Raw genomic sequence first — 16,432 nt, forward strand, 5'->3', positions numbered from 1 at the left:
AATTTTCCCCTCATTTCTTTTTTTCGTTTTTTCGCAGATTCGGAGTCATCAGAGCATCCATTTATATCTTCTCAGATCAGATCCTCCATACTGAATTCAAAATGAGGGTGCGTATCAAATGCCTATCCTGGCTTTCACACAACCCAGTTCCACCACCGCTCTCAATTCCATCCTGAAATTCAACGAAACCAAACCAAATATATCCCATCAACCCTTGAGCCCAGAAACAACTCCGAACAAGAATCGCCCCAGAAAAGATAGATGATGTTGAATACTAAGAATGATGATATAGATCGTCGACCCCCAATCCGCCGTTCTCACCAACATCGAAGTCCTTGCCTATGTCACGGCGAACCCGCCGCGCCGACCTCCTAACCCGCCTCCGAACTCGAGGAATTGGGTCCCGAGTCCGGATCTGAGGGATCATAATACTGTTGTTAAAGAGGTAGGACTCTCTCATGTTTACTCACTTTCGCGGTCGATCGAGCGCATATACATACACACCATACACATGCATATACAGAATCAGACACGGAAATATAGGGGGGGCGAGAGTGTGTTTGGTCTAGGTTCAGATATGGATGGTCCTGGCTATAACTCTAGCTATAGCTACACCATCTCCCTCCATCCCATTCTTCCATGCCATCCCATACCCAACCTAATCCCATATACATATACAGATACAGATACTGACGAAACTACAACCCAGATACACAATTACATAGCCCGTCTCTCCCCCCACCTACTCCATTATCCACGATACACGCCCCCCGGCATCCCTGCGCCTACGCCTACCTCCTCAACCACGCAAACCCAAACCCAAACACACACACAGAATACCTCAGACCCCCAATCGCAAATACAAACACAAATCCCCCCGGCGCGCCTAAACGCAAACACGCCCATCGACGACGCCCTCCGCAGCCTAATCACCCAGTTACAGCCCTACGGGCTCACGAAAGGAGAAGTCCTCATGATTGTGAATCTGGGTGTTGGGGTGCAGGGGCCTGGGGCTGATGGTCCTGGAGAAGGGGAGGGGGAGGGAGAGGCAGAGGCAGAGGGGGCAGAAGAGGGGCAAGGTGAAGAGGGGGCAGAAGGTGCAGAAGAGGGAGGGGAAGAGATGACCAATGGCACAGCGGCTGAAGGGCAGGGCGAGGAGATGGATGTAGATGCCGTCGAAGGAGGAGGGGAGGAAGGAGGCGAGGAAGTACCAGAGGAAGATTACGGGCCGTTGGCGCTGCTGGATACGGTGATTGAGGAGCGGGATGAGCGGTTGAGTGATGAGGATGTGAGGGCGGTGTTGGCGATTATTAGAGAGACGTTGGGTGGGGGGCAGTGAATTGGACATTGAACTTTGAGTTGGGTTGGGTTGGTTATATTTGTATGATATGCGATAAGTTGATCTACTCTTATATGGTCATGATATAATTGATGCATTTTATTTTGGTTCACTTACAATTTTTGGTAGCTCATGGATTGATACACTAGTCCATCTCTACCTAGTATGCTGGACAGTTCTGTGCAATTACTACTTCCTAAAACCCCATAAACACTCTATTCGGGCCATCTATACAAGCTGAACGAATCTAGCCTAACCCCATAGAATCAAGAAAAAGAAAAGAAAATTGGTATCTCGTGAATCCTTCTGAAAGAACACTGATCGGATCCTACAAGGCCGGTGGTCATGACGCTGACAAGTCAACGAATGTCACGGCGCGATGATCCATCCAACCCAAGCAATTGAAATGAAGGAAACAAGACAAAACAAATGAGAGTAGAACAATTTCACCAAAACGCCATACCAGAATGCAGGCCATTAATCGATGGCAGGGGCTGTTTCCGCTTCAATCAACCCGATAATATGAGCAAGAAGAAAAAAAGAGCAGGAATAGGTGTGACGAAGTTCGAGGCGAAGAATGTGATCTCCTCGTGGGTATAGGTGTAATTAGGTTCGAAGATGAGACCACCAATGCAGGGAGCTGGGTCAATCAGAGATGCTAGTTCTCCTTCCCCTTGATCAAATTGCCGAATTGGTTGTACACAGGCTCCTCGTCGTCATCTCCGCCCTCCTTACCCCATTTTCCGAGATCATCGTCAAAGACATCTCTCTCGTAGCCTGTACACACCTCAGCATAATCCTTCCACTCGCCCTTATCGGTCCAAATGCCGCCCTTGCCGCCACGGAGATCCCACCAGTCCTGGCCGCCTAGCATGGCCGACTGCGCGGCGTCAAATCCCGTCGGCGCGCGCATGTACTTGCGCAGAAGGGCGCGCGCCCACTTGTGGAACCACATCTTCGCCCACCAGGGGTCTTTCAACAATGGGTCGCCGTCTAGGTGCAACAGCGCCGGGACGGAGGCGGAGTGCACGTTGGTCAGCAGAGTGAGATTGAGCCAGGTGTGGTTGCGTGGGTTAGGCAGCGCATCGAGCGTGCCGTTCAATGGCGGGTTGACCCATTCGTCCTTACCGAATTTGGGCTGGATGAAGGGGTTTCTGAGTTTCTCCGGGGAGAGGTCAGGCGGGATCATCAGGCGGTGCTCGCGCGGAACGCCATGCTGCATCTGCACGGCGGAGGTCTTGGAGATGTTGAAGTATTGGAGCCATTCGACGTCCTTCTTCGAGTTGAAGCCGTTGAAAAAGATCCGCGATTCATAGTCGACTCCGATGCCGTACTCGTACCGTTGTCCGGTTTCCAGACGAGGGCGTACTTTGGTGATATTGGTGGCCTCCGAGATGCCGATCATGTGGTAGAGCCATTCCTTGACCGCGCTTGACGTCCGGAGTCGTTCCAGCTCGCGCACGTATTCCTGTCGCCCGAACATCTGGGTCAGCGCCACGTAGTCGCCTTTGACATTGCGGTGCTGCTCCACGAATCGCATCATCTCCGCGTAAATCAGCTTCAGGTCCGCGACCTGGCCGATCGAGGCGCCGGGCTTAATCCAGCGCGGCCGATTGAGATGGCCTTGCGAGTGCGCGTCGGTCTTCCAGCCATACACGTCCGGCGGCAGGCTAGATTGTGGCACAGAGACGCATCCCGCGTCATCTGACAGGCTGGCCAGACATTCCTTGCTGGCACTGAAGAGGACTCGTTGCGAATACTTCTGCATCGTTTCAGCCGCACTTGTACTACCCGTCCGGGATGGCCGTTCCACGTTGATCAGGCCGTATTTCTTCTGCAGCTTGGCATTGTTCTCTCGCAGCAGGTCCTGGAACCGATGGATCATGACCTCCGGCGGCAACTGGAAGAAAAAGTCATGGTTTCCGTCCACGATCAAGACGAAGTCGTTGTCATGCACGTGCGGGGTGTATGCCAGGAACTTGTAGATGCCCGATATCCGTTCCACCATGCCCTCGTAATCGTGCGACCCCTGGGGCAGGTTCTTCCCGTAGCCGATCAACGTCGGGGGCGGATAGTTGAGGATCATGGCGGAGGTCAACATGCGACAGAGGGCGGGGGTTTTCTTCGTGGCGGGGATGACGAGGTGGAATGCGGGATTGGATTTCTGGAGACTCGACGGAAGGGTGTCATTTCTTCGCAGGGTCGGCTGAGAGGTTTGCACGATTGTCGCATCCTCGGGGTGATGTGGGAAAGGATGGTAGGATGGGTATTTCAGCCAGTAATTAACAGGTGGCTAGAGAACCACAGCGGTCAGCAATCTCATGTCGATGTAGATAGGTAAAGCAATGACACCGGGCGACTCACTTGAGAAGGAGATCGGAGGAAGATTGTCAGTACGAAGAATGTGGCAATGGTAAGAAAGAGCGCTCGGGTCGGACGAGCTCTCATGGCGCGGCGACTGAAGAGCTGGTGAAACAGCGTCGTCGTCGACGACTGTATGGAATGATAATGATCGGCCCAAGGGCCATTGCGACGGCCGAGAGTGGCCATACTGATTCCGAAGACCAAGCCTGGTAAGACAGAGGTCTTTTAAAGTTGAAACAAGGCGTATGTAACCCTCAGCAAGGGAGAGACACAATCCAGGGGAGTTTCAATCAAGTCGAGCTTGCTGATCGATCAATTCAGCTAACGTGGCACAGTCGTCCTCCGGAAGATGAACATTCCTGCTGCGAAACGATTGATCGGAAGGGAATTGCGATGGCGGACTTGGTCCATGGAATGAATGAGTGTAGGCGCCGCAGTGGTTCAATGACAGCAGAAAGACGCCATGCCTTTGGGAGAAAGTCGGCGGAAAAGGTGATGACGAAAGGACTGAAGAGCACAGGAAAAGCGGAGGTTACATCCCACACGCGATAAAAGCCGCTTGAACAGCGTACGTTGCACAAGGCGACGAGTTGGGAGATGATTTACGTCGACGGTGGAGAGTCCCAGGGATTAATCTTGGTTCGATGGTGGGAGATTACTCCGTCAGTATTCTAGGAAGAGTACCGCTCCTAATAAGAGGGGGTCATGCTCTGCCCTACGGTCCCCGATGACTCTCTCCTGGTTCTGATTTTAGGCGGATTAATTTCTAGCGCGCGCTTTGAACATGTATAGTAATTCCATTCATGATCGCAACCCTCTTCTCTGCAATCCTTCGCCGTGCACAGGAAACTGGCCTGGATCTGCCGCGTCATCAACCGACTGTCTGCGTCCCCAGGCTTGGCCTGCTTCCGCGGGTGTTTCATATTAGTTGTTTGATTGTTGGAACTGTCTGGACACCTCTTCTCTGGACATACACTGCAGGAATTCTATACACAGTATCCGTAGACCGTCCTCTCATTACTCCAGGTAAATCTCCTCCCGTAGACGCTGTAAATTCTTGAAAATTCCACCCCCAGGTCCCTCGCTCTCCTGGCGCCGATGACTCGTCGACTTCGCTTTCGCCTGCTGCGACTGCCCCGGATCCATCCTGCCCTGGTTCTCCAGCGTTCGGCGACGATCCTCAATCATCTTCGCCAGGCCATCCACGAACCGAGTGCGCGCCTTCTCTTCCGCCGTGCCCTTCCACACCGTGGCCAGGTCGCGCAGTGCATCCACCCTCTGCGTCGCCGCATCGACCCCCTCCTCCCCGCCACCATTACTGTCCAGAAGCTCCGTGATCTCTGCCCGCAGCTTCTTCGCGATCTCCTGGCCCTTCTCCTCCCGGCTGTGGCTCTCACTTCCGGGCTCGGGCGCAGACACCGATATAAATGAGGACGTCAGGGAGGTCTCTGACGGCGGGAGCGACCATTCCATGGCGTCGCCGAACGTCTGCACGACTTCTTCCAGTCGCGCGCGCACCTGGTTCAAGGTTCGTAGTTTTGTAATGTACTCGGGGTCCGCGACGGCGGGGGCGTCCTCCGGTCCTAGTCCTAGTTCAGGTTGATCTGTTTCTTTGGACGCTTGTTCTTCATCGACTGTACTCGACGAATCCTGTGCACCGCTATTCTTCTTCGTCGATTCAGGAACGAACTTGGCGATGTCATCCCGTAAAGCATCCGTCAGTGTATCCGACAACCCGATGGTTTCTCCACGCAACACCTCCACCTCATAAGCTAGACGACCACCGCTCCGAAGAATCTCGTCCGTGAGCTGGGTCAGATTATTCGAAAGGCGCACATTCTGCGCGTTGATCTGCGTCAGGATGGATTGGACCTGCGTGGAGGATTCGGCGAGGGAGACGGCTTTGGGATTTCGAGGGCCGTGTGATTGCGAAGACGCCAGCGTCAACGGGGGTAGAGTGTCGTTGAGAAAGTCGGCAGGGTCGAAGGAGGGGTCAGTGAAGTTGGTTTCGAGGGAGGGACGAGAGTTGGTGGTGGTAGTGGTTGTCCGGGTGCCTACGCGGGCGGGACTGGGGGAGTGCGACGGAGCCATTGTATCGGAGGGGTGGATGGATTCTGTTTTGGAGGCATTAAGGAGGGCAGAGTCGCCCGGAATTAAATGTTTATAGCATGGGATGATTGGGGGATGAGCAACAGGACGAGTTGTTTGTTCTCCGGATCTTCGGGCGGGCCAAATCCTCGGACGCGGAGGCCTCAAGACTCACTCACCGCCCGCTGGAGAAGCGTCGAATAATTCTCAATGTCCCCTTATTTAATCTTACATTGGTACTGAGTTGTGAAGTACTCGATGAATTCATGATAAAATATACACCACTGGCAGTCTGACCAGGCATTAATAACAAAGAAAGAGGGTATCGTCACTAGATCCAAAGACAAAACAAACCAGACCTTATCAACGAGGCAACGTTGATGCAGTCCTTATAGACAAACAGAAACAAAGTCCTTAACCAAGCATTACCGTGTCCTCATCGCATATTAGAGCCTCCTGGCAATCGTGTTCAAATATCCTCGACCACTCGTGCGTTCACAGCACGCTGGAATCCATCGTCTGCTTGTCCCGATCCAGCACCAGACGCTGAACCGTAACGGCTGGGACCTTCACCGGCACTTTCGGCAGCCGATAGCTGTTGCTGCACCGTCTGGTTCATGGCAGGCAGGAAAATGACCTTGCTGTTGGCGGTCTTGGCCATGGATTGCATGGCCTCGAGGTACCGGATTTGCATGGCAGGTGCGGAAGAAAGGATATCGGCGGCCTAGCAGTGAACGTTAGCTTTCAATCCGGACAACCCATCGAGAGATCAATCTTACCTGTCGCATCAACTTGGCCGATTCCACCTCGGCGCGAGCAGCTATAACCTTACTCTCACCGATCCGCTTGGACTGCGCAGCCATGGACAGCGAATCCTGCAGGTCGTCGCTGAAGATGATGTCCTTGATGAGCATGGACTCGACCTGGACACCCCAGCCAGCAGCCACGTCTTCGATGATCTCGGATGTCGACTGCGCGATCTCCTCACGCCGTTCAATCACGTCCTGCAGCACTCGAGCACCGATGACGTGGCGCAGAGTTGTTTGAGTTCGCTCAACCAAGGCCTGGCGCACGTTGGAAATACCGAACGCCGCCTTGTGGGGAGAGATGACTTGGTAGTAGATGACGGAGGTCAAGTTTAGGGTGACATTGTCCTTGGTCATGCAGACCTGGCGAGGCACTTCGACGATCTGGATTTTGACATCGACGGTATTCAGGTGCTCACTTAGGGGGTTAACTTTAACCAGACCAGGGTCGACAGCTCGCTCGAATCTATGTCAACGTTAGAGGGTGTCCTTTCCAATAGAGGTATATATGCAGGCACGAACCGTCCGAATTTCGACACCAGGCCGACCTCACCCTGAGCAACGGGCTTGAATGGGTTGGGGCAGCAGAAGCAGCAGGGAATAGCACCCAGGAATCCGATACATTCACCAAGCGAATGGACTACCCGGTCCGTGGTTAGCGAGAGATCTGGCTACAGAAGAAAGGCGTTCAACTCACTTAATCCTGCATACCAGCCGTGGGCATCGGGATTGTCATCATTATGCTCCAGTCTCTGCGCATACTTGGGCTGCAGATCACCCAGACGCGCGGGTTGGACATGAACTAAGCCAGCTTGATGGTGGTGAGAGCTGGAAGGCTGAGCGGGGGCCTTGCCGTTGGTGTCTGGGCGTGCTTGTGCTTCGGCGGACATTTTCGAAATGGAGGTGATATAGTTGTGTTATTGTTCAGATGAACGCAAGTCGAGAACCGCGACTCCAGATCGATGGGCGCGGTAGATGCAGTATTTAAGATAGAAGATAAGGTTGCAACGGCTGGAATGCAGAGTGTAACGTCGTTGCAGGTCGGAGGAATGACGATAGACGGGATGGCAGAAGGAAGAGGATGGTCGACAGTTAAATAAGTCGCGCATCCAAGGTACAAGACGGTCGGAAGAGGAGAGATCGGCCGCTGCTTTCCTCGCCCAGACCTCCGCAGGGAGAAGGTGGACCTCTGGGCAGTCCAGGCTGACCCGCCCGTTGGCCCTACGAAGGTTTTCCAAGGCTGAGTAGCTGCCCGTGATCTGTGATCAGGTGCCCGTTGCCGCCATGGCAGCGTCATCGTTCTGCCTTTCCCTTTCTCTCGAACTCTCTTCAACGCTAAACAACACGAGCTCTCCTGATCCGGTAAAATCCAGCGCGCATCGGTTATTATCTCCGAGGACCTTGTTCGAACAATTGGAACAGAGAACTCCCCTCTCTGCTTCCAGATGTTTTCTAGCGGCCGAGAGCTTGGATGACGGTTCGTCAAGCTGTTGACCCTTGACCGTGACTCTGTTTCTCAAACCGATCTGCTCGTGTCAGTTGTATGACTGTGTCGTTGTCGGCCTTGAGTTTCAGGAATTCGGGGATTTACTCCTTCAGGTCCTTGACTATTGATTACTGAAGCTGCAATCATGCTCAACCTCTTGGACCCTGAGGCATAATGGCATATCCTCTCCTCATACCCCACGTTAGGACCCATACGTCATTGAGCCTCACAGCCTGATCATCATGGTGTTCTCTATCCAAAGACAGAATCTCGAAACGGCGTGGTTGAGCCGATTGATAAATCAGAAAGCAGTTCGATTCTCTAAGACCCCGCTGCCTTTGCCCGGCAACGGGGCGCAATCGGGGCGGTGCTTCCTTCGCGCAACTTTGGCCAAGGCTGGGCGCAGTCTAACCACTTACCACTGACACCATGCCCCGGTCTTGTTCCCGAGACCACGAGCTCCCCCGGACTGCAGCGGTGGCGTGGTCGCTGCATGAGCTGCATGATGTCGCTTTACTCATACGACCGTACTAACTATTGTGCGCAGAAGATCTATAACAGTGCGTATTTTCATGCTGGTGGTGCATTTTCAGTTCTTCAACCTCTTCACGAAGACTGACTGAAGGGATGGAATGGGTTGGGGGCGGAAAAAGAAAACAGCGGAGGGTGGCCGAACAAGTGCAAGGTTTGACCATCACTTTACAAATTCCACAGCACCGGTGCCTGTCTCAGGCTTTGGAATGCGACCGACCGATCTTTCGCATATTTCCGCCACCGTCTGCGCAACTTGTTCTGTCGACTACGTCTTTGATATTTTAGGTGTCTCAATCTTCGGAGACTGAAGCCATGAAGCTACGGTAAAACATCCCAAGTGTGGGTCTTATAATCAGTATGGCCAATAGGCCCATTCTAGGGTATTTCCTAGCCCTACACCGTACGGCGAAAAGGGTTGGATGACTTTCATCTGCTTTCCACATATTCTCGTACAACGGGGGCAAGGGACCACGGTTGTGCCTTTTATTGGCCGGGGTCTGCTCTTGGGCAGCTTGGATAGCGAGGTGTAACTCACTAACCGACTAATTAGTAGTCAACTAGGGGAACCGCCCCTAAATACAGTGATAGCGAGAAATATTGGCCTCCTATTCCAAATACTTCAATCTCTCATCGTCTCGCTATACGGCAGTATCATTGTTGAATGTCTGGCAAACTAACGATGCGATGAGATTCGGGGTAGCTGTGCGTGGTGCTGTCCTTATGCCTATGAATTACTCGGTCCATGAAATATCCTAATTTTGATACTCGGTGATTCACATAGAAATGTGAGGAGATTAGAACCCAGGTACCTGTCGGGTGGCATTCGGGCTTCGGCTTTCGCAGCTTCGCTCGACTTAGTTCCCTTTTAGCCTCCCCGCCGACTGGTCGCTATTGGTCGGCAATTCTGTCCCTGATCTATAGTCTTGAAATTGGTCCATTTGATTGTTCAGGGAAAGCGCTGAAGTTGTTGCTCCAATCATGAAAGCAGGTAGACTATCTCATTTCGTTCGCAGGGTTACACTGCGCCCTGGATAAGCGTTAGCCCCCTTGGTCTACAAAACCAAGCTGCTCCCCTGTGGTGCTGTGCAAAGGCCTCTTTCATCTTTTCTTCTCTTTGCCTCGGTCCTCCGTGCATTCGTCTAGCCATTGCCAAGATGCCTTCTCTCAAAACTCTCCTACCGGTCCTCCTCTCCCTCGCCACTGCCACGATAGCAGATAACAGCGACAATTGCCCCCACAACTGGCTCTCAAACCGCTACAAAGACAGACGATGCTGCTACGGCAACATGCTCATCGAAGACACCACCGCCTACTGTTGCGTCTACGAAGTGTACGGATACGAAGAACTCGCGACGATGTCTTTCCCCACTGAAACCGCTTCCACTTCTACCGAGCACACCTGGTCCAAGGAAGACGGCTGCTTCACGAAGATCCCGTTCACGGCGAGTGATTACTCGGCGCGGGTCTCGTCAGCTTCGGATGCCATTGCGGCGTCAAAGACGAAGCCTGCGTCTAATGAGGCTGCTTCTACCAGCGGGAGTACGAGCTCGGCGACGGGGTTGGCTTCGACATCTGCATCTGCATCTGCTTCGGGGTCTGAATCTTCGACTAATGCGGCTATGCCGGTCGCTACGGCGCAGGGGATGGTGCTTGGTGGTGCTGCACTTGCTGCTGCTTTGTTTGTGTGATGGGGACGGGTTGTTGCGGTGATGGTTGGCGTTGCTCGCTCTTGCGAATTCGGATTGCTGTCTCGAGGTTATTGGCCCACGGCTCTCCAGGGTAGTACGGAACATGTTAAAGCTTGCGTTGTTTATTAGAGGTGCCCTGACTGTGCGACATATCATGCCGGGGCTCGCGGGCCCAGGAATGCAAGCAAATTTCACATATACTGTTCAGCCCGGGCATGAACTAACCAACTTGACGGGTTCATTGGGTGACTTGGGTCAAATAACCCGAGTCAATCTAAGCGACTAAACAGGAGGTGGCATATATAATTATCTTATCTAGAATTATAGCATATTCACTGCTCTATCCGAACATTGCGATTCTGCATAATCGCACAATTTACAGCTAAATACCCAATAAATGAGTGGATATCTACCAATCAACCCACAAATAGCATCATCATGCCAACCATTTCATCTAGAAATTCCGTCACGTCTTTCCTGCTGTAGTTTGCATCATTGTAGTCGATCGAGATGGTCGAGCAGTCTCGCCAGCTCTCAAGTCGCACGGAACTATGTCCATGAGAAACAATTAGTTGGTGCTCTTCTTCGAGCAATTTGCCCATGGGAAAGAAAGAATTCACGACTCACAGATATGGTAGGAATTGATTTAATGAGAATTGGATTTCTTCAATGGTGAGAGCCTTTTCCTGGCTGTTTTCGCGGCATACTTCTCGTGGTATGTATCTCTCGATGATCCCGTCGCTGGCAAATACCTGGTTCTCATATCAGTCTGTGACAAGCAGTTGCTGGGTTATTGTAATAAGGTAGTTAGCACAAAACCACCTTATGTTTTTTGGGGGCTATATGCATATGCGATGCAGTACAAGACCTACCTATTCAGAATATACGCAACAAAATGAGAGAATGACAACGAGATAGACAGCTGAGATGGATGGCTGATCCAAAAACGATATGAACTCTTAACAATAGCACAAGTTCTTATCAGAAGAGTTTTTAGCTGAGTCCGGGCTGTAAACACGATATCATAGGACTTGATATTCTCAAACACAACAGGTATCGTCATGATACACATACTATCAAACGACTTTCTCCCTGTTGCGAATTCTGCGGTTAGGAAGCGTCGACTGTTGACGGGCGACGCGGGGAGATGGGCCTGTGAGTCTGGCTCATCAGGTCCTGGAGGGTGGAGCTCCAGCACGGTGGCGAATACAGCGACGTGTGCGAGGTGGATTATACTGTATTCAGCCCAGAGGGTCGTTTTCAGATTGGCAATGTTGGCCTTGCTTTGGTCGGCTGAGAGAGTGTGTCGGATGCTCTGGGGCTTGTCGTCTTGGGAGGTAATGTTGGGCTGGAGACCCCAGTTTCGCTGTATATCCATTGATTAGATGCATTCTTTCGCGACTCGTTGTTTGGGGCTGGGATTGGGGATGGATGGCCCACCTTCCCTTCCAGCAACGCCTTGATATAGGTTGCTCGACGCGCTTCAAAGGATGGACCGGATATCGTTTGATCGGCGGCCAACGAGTCTAGAAGGACCGGTGGAGGAGGAACTGCCCTACAACTCGGGGCGACTAACGATGCCCCGCCCGAAAGCTCCTTGCCCAGAAGGCAAAAAATGTCACTGATGAACTGGCGAAGACCAAGACCATCGAAGAAGATGTGTTTAGCGTGGAACGAAAACCGCACAGGTGCGGTCCCGATTAAACCCGCCTTCTCATCCACAGCCACTGCAACGTGAGTAGCCACGGCTCGAACACTGGTCTCCATCCTGGGGTTCTAGTTCTCTTCATTCACATCATGAAGCTTTGCTGTTTGTGGACCACGCGCCTCCACTCGGACAATACCGTTTACCCAGTCTTTAAGCTCATTTTGGCTTGAAGTCTCTCAATGCTGAATCTACGGGGATCCTCTCTCATCCCAGCACGCGGTGTGGGCAACCACGGGATATTTCTGTCGCATTTGTAGCCATGTTGCTGCGAGGCCGCGCTGCAAGTCTTGTACAGCGAGAGTTGGACAGTGGAATTGCACTGAGCAGATCAGATACATATCATTCTCGCCCTTCTCACTCCTGGATTGTTGCCCGACAATTCTTTCCGCACCGATCGCCGGCCTTTGCCATAGAGTTGAGTCCGTGGACGAAGGTTTCCATCGAAAGTTGTCCGCGGCGAGTGGCGGCCATCCGGGCAACTTTAAACATCGAGCGAAGAAATTCAAAAATGTGGTAATGGTTCGTATAGTAGAACTTATCAAAAAAGGTGACAAGAAGGTAGAACTCATGATCAACGATTTCAGAATGGTGAAGAGGACTGTCATCTTCGATGAAAGAAAGCTGTATTCATTCGCATCTTGCATGTCGGACACGGAGTACAATCCGTTTGTCCACCGGTGGCTTGCTCTCGAAAAACTCTTTAGGGTTCACATATGAATCTTCTTCACTGCCGATCAGATCGATTGGATCAAATCACTCAAAAGCTAGTATGGCCATCCGAATTGCTGATCCCTACTACCCCTGGCTAACAGAAGCATTGTACACACTCTCGGATAGCCGATTTGACATGGAACAACCATGGCTCCAAGACTGCCAGCTACGTTGGTTCTGTTTACGCGATGAATTGGCTTTGTCGAAAACGAGAAGTCTCTGCTAGCAGTGTAGGGCGCACAACAAGTCCACATAAAAGCCATGTATGCCCTTCTTCTCATCGCATCTCTCCATAGAAAGTGCGCAAACACGAAAGATAGAGGGAATGGGTGTTCTTAGTTCGTTGTCGCTCCTCAACTACGTGGAGATCGCCGGTATAGGCGCTGTTCTATACACCATCGGCCTAGTGATCTCACGTCTGTGGTTGAGTCCGATTTCATCTTTCCCAGGGCCACTGCTCGCTCGCACCACTTTTTGGTATGAGTTCTACTACGATTGGGTCAAGGCCGGACAATTTTATATGCAGATTGAGCATATGCATCGACAATATGGTTCGCTGGCATTCCTGCAGCTTTACTCCTACTAGCTTCTAACTTTGGTTGTTAGGTCCGGTCGTACGCATCACGCCTACCGAGATTCATGTCCGTGATCCTACATTTTACCATGAGCTCTTCGTCACAGGTGCTGTCCGAGAGACAGACGCCTACCCAAGGTTTGCAGAAGGGACTGGTTTCGAAGGTCTGTATGCCTGTCTGCTAGTCTTACATCCCTCCGCGAGAAGAACTGGCTAACGCATTTGTCTGATGCAGATATGGTCGCCGTTTCTACCACCCACGAGATGCATCGCGCAACCCGAGCTCCCCTGAATCCCTTTTTCTCGGTGGCCGGAATCACTCGTGTGGAGGGCCGGGTTGTTCAACGCGTAAAGAAGTTACGTGCCCGGTTAGAAGAATATGTGATTACCGGCAAACCAGCCAACATGACCCATGCGTTTGGCTCAATGATGACGGGTACTGGATAAAGACCTTTCTTTATCACCTTTTTACGATGCAATATACTTACTGACCTTCGTAGATATTGTTTCATGCATGCTGTTCGACGAACCTAGCAATTACCTTAACGATCCTACGTTTAATGCCGACTGGTAGGGTTTCCCCGGTTATGGTTCCAGCAACGTAGTTAACTGACTCGGACATAGGTTTGAGCTACTGAAGAAAGGCTCTGCGACAATTTCTCTGCTGGCGCATTTGCCGTGGATTGCGAAGTATGTCCCTTTTTTGGGCGCAGAGGATATACCTGTTTGGCTAAAACGGTCCACAGGGTTTTGGTAATGCCAGTCGTTCGGACCATCTCCGAACGAGTGACAAAATGGAGGATCTGGGATGATGTGAGCATATAATCGATCCCTAAAAGAGAAATCCCTGAGAAGATTGATTGATTTATTACTTTCTAGAAAGCGCGCCGGCAGATCATCAAGGCCAAACTTCGGCCAGCAGATGAATCCAAAAATCGGAGTGATACTACGCTCTTTGACCACCTCGTCCACAGCGAGCTGGTGGAGTCGATCTTCGGTAATGGTGGATTTGCTCGTTTATCGCAGGTAGGAGAGTCGGCCGCACGATGAGTACTTCTTTGTCCTGACTGGTGGCAGTTGATTCAGCAAGCTGGAACCCATAATGTGTCTACTACACTGGGCACTATTGTCACCTATCTAGGTCTTCATCCGGAAATGGAGGAGAGGCTTCGCCAAGAACTGAAGGGCTTATATGACGAGAGCCGTCAAACAGGGCCGCCGTCGTGGCGGGAATTAGAGAAACTGCCGTACTTGAAGGCTTGCTATCAAGAAGGTCTGCGGTAGGTTTCCCGTTCCACAAAGATGGAACGCATCTGATACTGAGACATCTTTAGAATGGCAATGGGACTATTACATCGACAAGTGCGGATATCACCAAACGTCGACTTGGAATGTAACGGCTGGACAATCCCCAAGGGAGTAAGTAGCTCCTCTTCCTCTTCTTGCTACTCTCGACCACCGATAAATTGATCATCTCCCTTAGACACCAGTCTCGATGACCAACCACTGGATACATATGGATCCGAGTGTCTTTCCAGACCCAACCTCATACAATCCTTGCCGTTGGCTTAGAAGCTCGGAGAGAATGAAGCTGCAGCAAGACTACTTTGTTCCGTTCTCCAAAGGGTCTCGCGCTTGTGTAGCGAAAAAGTATGATAAGCATCCCTTGCTTGCCTCTGGGTCTTCAAGACTAACTAACTAACTTGATGCAGTCTCGTGGACATGGTTGTCTACCACACTCTCGGAGAACTGTATGGTCCACACGCACCGAGGATATCACTCTACGAGACAGATGAGACTGCAATTCGTCCGGTCCATGGTTTTCTGTTTCCGTTTCCAAGATTGGATTCTCCGGGTGTGAGGGTCATTCTGGAAAGAGATATTGGAAGCCCGTGTTAATTACTGACATTACTAAAACTCGAGATAATCATATGTTCCCCCGGCAGGTTGACGGAACACGGTTTCTGTTCCAGGAACTCATGGTGGGCGTTCACCTAGGCAAGCTTATAAGCTCAACGTCCTTATCGCTATTACCTCTGCTATATTAGAGCGCAGCTCCATAGATCTTACTTAGTATTGCAGTGGAATCCACACAGCGACAATGACTGAGGTCTGCCTCAACGACCACATCCTGAATGCAAGCATTTCACGCCAATAGATCGCGTCCAGTAGGATCAGTAGATCCGACATTTGATGCCCCTCACACACAATGAATCGCCTTCTGAGACCTTTTTCTTTTGTGAGCGGCTACGGATGATTCATTGGTTAAATTATGATACGTAAACGCGCAAGATTCAAACCCTCAGAGCTTCCGCCGAGGGGCCGAGAGGCACACCCCGCATTTAAGCGCTCTCGGGGATGTTCCAGTGCCCCCCCCCCCCGTACCTACGTTGACATTGCGTTGGGCTACGGGAAGCTGATAGGGAATAATTGAGTGCTTTTGAACCCTCACGGTGACGTGGCCATCCACCTGGCTTCCGGCCTCTGTGTCTTTATACTTTGATGTACCCCTGTTTCCTATCGTTAACACTACACTCTTCTTCCACCCCCTGTCTAAACCTCAAACATGTTCAACAGTAAAGAGTCCCCAGCGCCAGCCATAGCACCCCACGGCGAAGAAATATGGTACAAAGTCAGCACCCCAGAATACGACACGGTAGCCCACGATCCCCTAGACCCTCCCAAGCGCTACCATACCGGTATCTTCGTCGAAACCGACCCGGAGACGTCCAAAGGAACGCAGTTCCACGTCACCGGCGACATCATCGCTGCGAGTGGCATGCGGTTCGAAGTGAAAAACAACTACGTACCGGGAGAGACCAAATATTTTCACGGAACCACGGACATTGGATGGATTCGCAAGGCGGATTATCCGAGAATAAGACCTATCTTGGAGGCTTTGCCTAGACCGACCAAACAGCAGGGCATTGACTTTTGGAGCAAGGATCCGAGAAGGCGGAATAAGCTTACGTGGACGAAGGAGAATGAGGAAGTTTATGGGCCTGCCGAGCAGCGACGGCCGGTTATGAAGTGTAATGAATGGACACATCAGCTTGCGATTCCGAAGTTGCGACAAGAAGGGATCTTACATACCTCACTTTGAAGATATGTACCAGGGTCTGTCAATGACAGTA

At 51.6% G+C, this 16,432-nt stretch overlaps 9 protein-coding genes across 9 annotated transcripts; 5 read left to right on the forward strand and 4 right to left on the reverse strand.

Moving 5' to 3' along the window:
• Positions 1–8: 8 nt before the first annotated feature.
• Positions 9–1,339, forward strand: LDX57_001937 (uncharacterized protein; the record flags this gene model as incomplete). The annotated part of the gene is made up of 3 exons (XM_046083583.1): positions 9–107; positions 293–445; positions 710–1,339. Exons 1-3 carry the CDS (start codon positions 102–104, stop codon positions 1,337–1,339), a joined length of 789 nt encoding a protein of 262 aa, XP_045939540.1. The 5' UTR covers positions 9–101.
• Positions 1,340–1,997: 658 nt separating this feature from the next.
• Positions 1,998–3,425, reverse strand: LDX57_001938 (glycosyltransferase domain-containing protein; the record flags this gene model as incomplete). The annotated part of the gene is made up of 1 exon (XM_046083584.1): positions 1,998–3,425. The coding sequence occupies one exon, from the start codon at positions 3,423–3,425 to the stop codon at positions 1,998–2,000; it is 1,428 nt and encodes a 475-aa protein (XP_045939541.1).
• Positions 3,426–4,720: 1,295 nt separating this feature from the next.
• On the reverse strand, positions 4,721–5,794 carry LDX57_001939 (uncharacterized protein; the record flags this gene model as incomplete). The annotated part of the gene is made up of 1 exon (XM_046083585.1): positions 4,721–5,794. The coding sequence occupies one exon, from the start codon at positions 5,792–5,794 to the stop codon at positions 4,721–4,723; it is 1,074 nt and encodes a 357-aa protein (XP_045939542.1).
• A 466-nt stretch (positions 5,795–6,260) lies between these two features.
• On the reverse strand, positions 6,261–7,487 carry LDX57_001940 (slipin family protein; the record flags this gene model as incomplete). The annotated part of the gene is made up of 4 exons (XM_046083586.1): positions 6,261–6,515; positions 6,571–7,063; positions 7,120–7,237; positions 7,295–7,487. 4 exons carry the CDS (start codon positions 7,485–7,487, stop codon positions 6,261–6,263), a joined length of 1,059 nt encoding a protein of 352 aa, XP_045939543.1.
• Positions 7,488–9,771: 2,284 nt separating this feature from the next.
• Positions 9,772–10,305, forward strand: LDX57_001941 (uncharacterized protein; the record flags this gene model as incomplete). Its single annotated transcript, XM_046083587.1, has 1 exon — positions 9,772–10,305. One exon carries the CDS (start codon positions 9,772–9,774, stop codon positions 10,303–10,305), a length of 534 nt encoding a protein of 177 aa, XP_045939544.1.
• A 959-nt stretch (positions 10,306–11,264) lies between these two features.
• LDX57_001942 (uncharacterized protein) lies at positions 11,265–12,072 on the reverse strand (the record flags this gene model as incomplete). The annotated part of the gene is made up of 3 exons (XM_046083588.1): positions 11,265–11,302; positions 11,380–11,671; positions 11,746–12,072. 3 exons carry the CDS (start codon positions 12,070–12,072, stop codon positions 11,265–11,267), a joined length of 657 nt encoding a protein of 218 aa, XP_045939545.1.
• Positions 12,073–13,049: 977 nt separating this feature from the next.
• LDX57_001943 (uncharacterized protein) lies at positions 13,050–14,348 on the forward strand (the record flags this gene model as incomplete). Its single annotated transcript, XM_046083589.1, has 7 exons — positions 13,050–13,275; positions 13,331–13,462; positions 13,534–13,734; positions 13,799–13,868; positions 13,923–13,988; positions 14,045–14,111; positions 14,178–14,348. The coding sequence occupies 7 exons, from the start codon at positions 13,050–13,052 to the stop codon at positions 14,346–14,348; spliced, it is 933 nt and encodes a 310-aa protein (XP_045939546.1).
• Positions 14,349–14,453: 105 nt separating this feature from the next.
• LDX57_001944 (uncharacterized protein) lies at positions 14,454–15,346 on the forward strand (the record flags this gene model as incomplete). Its single annotated transcript, XM_046083590.1, has 5 exons — positions 14,454–14,578; positions 14,633–14,717; positions 14,782–14,948; positions 15,011–15,155; positions 15,245–15,346. 5 exons carry the CDS (start codon positions 14,454–14,456, stop codon positions 15,344–15,346), a joined length of 624 nt encoding a protein of 207 aa, XP_045939547.1.
• Positions 15,347–15,864: 518 nt separating this feature from the next.
• On the forward strand, positions 15,865–16,401 carry LDX57_001945 (uncharacterized protein; the record flags this gene model as incomplete). The annotated part of the gene is made up of 1 exon (XM_046083591.1): positions 15,865–16,401. One exon carries the CDS (start codon positions 15,865–15,867, stop codon positions 16,399–16,401), a length of 537 nt encoding a protein of 178 aa, XP_045939548.1.
• Positions 16,402–16,432: the final 31 nt, after the last annotated feature.

The sequence above is a fragment of the Aspergillus melleus genome, assembly GCF_016097325.1.
Source record: "Aspergillus melleus strain CBS 546.65 chromosome Unknown contig1, whole genome shotgun sequence".
In the NCBI taxonomy this organism is placed as follows: domain Eukaryota; kingdom Fungi; phylum Ascomycota; class Eurotiomycetes; order Eurotiales; family Aspergillaceae; genus Aspergillus; species Aspergillus melleus.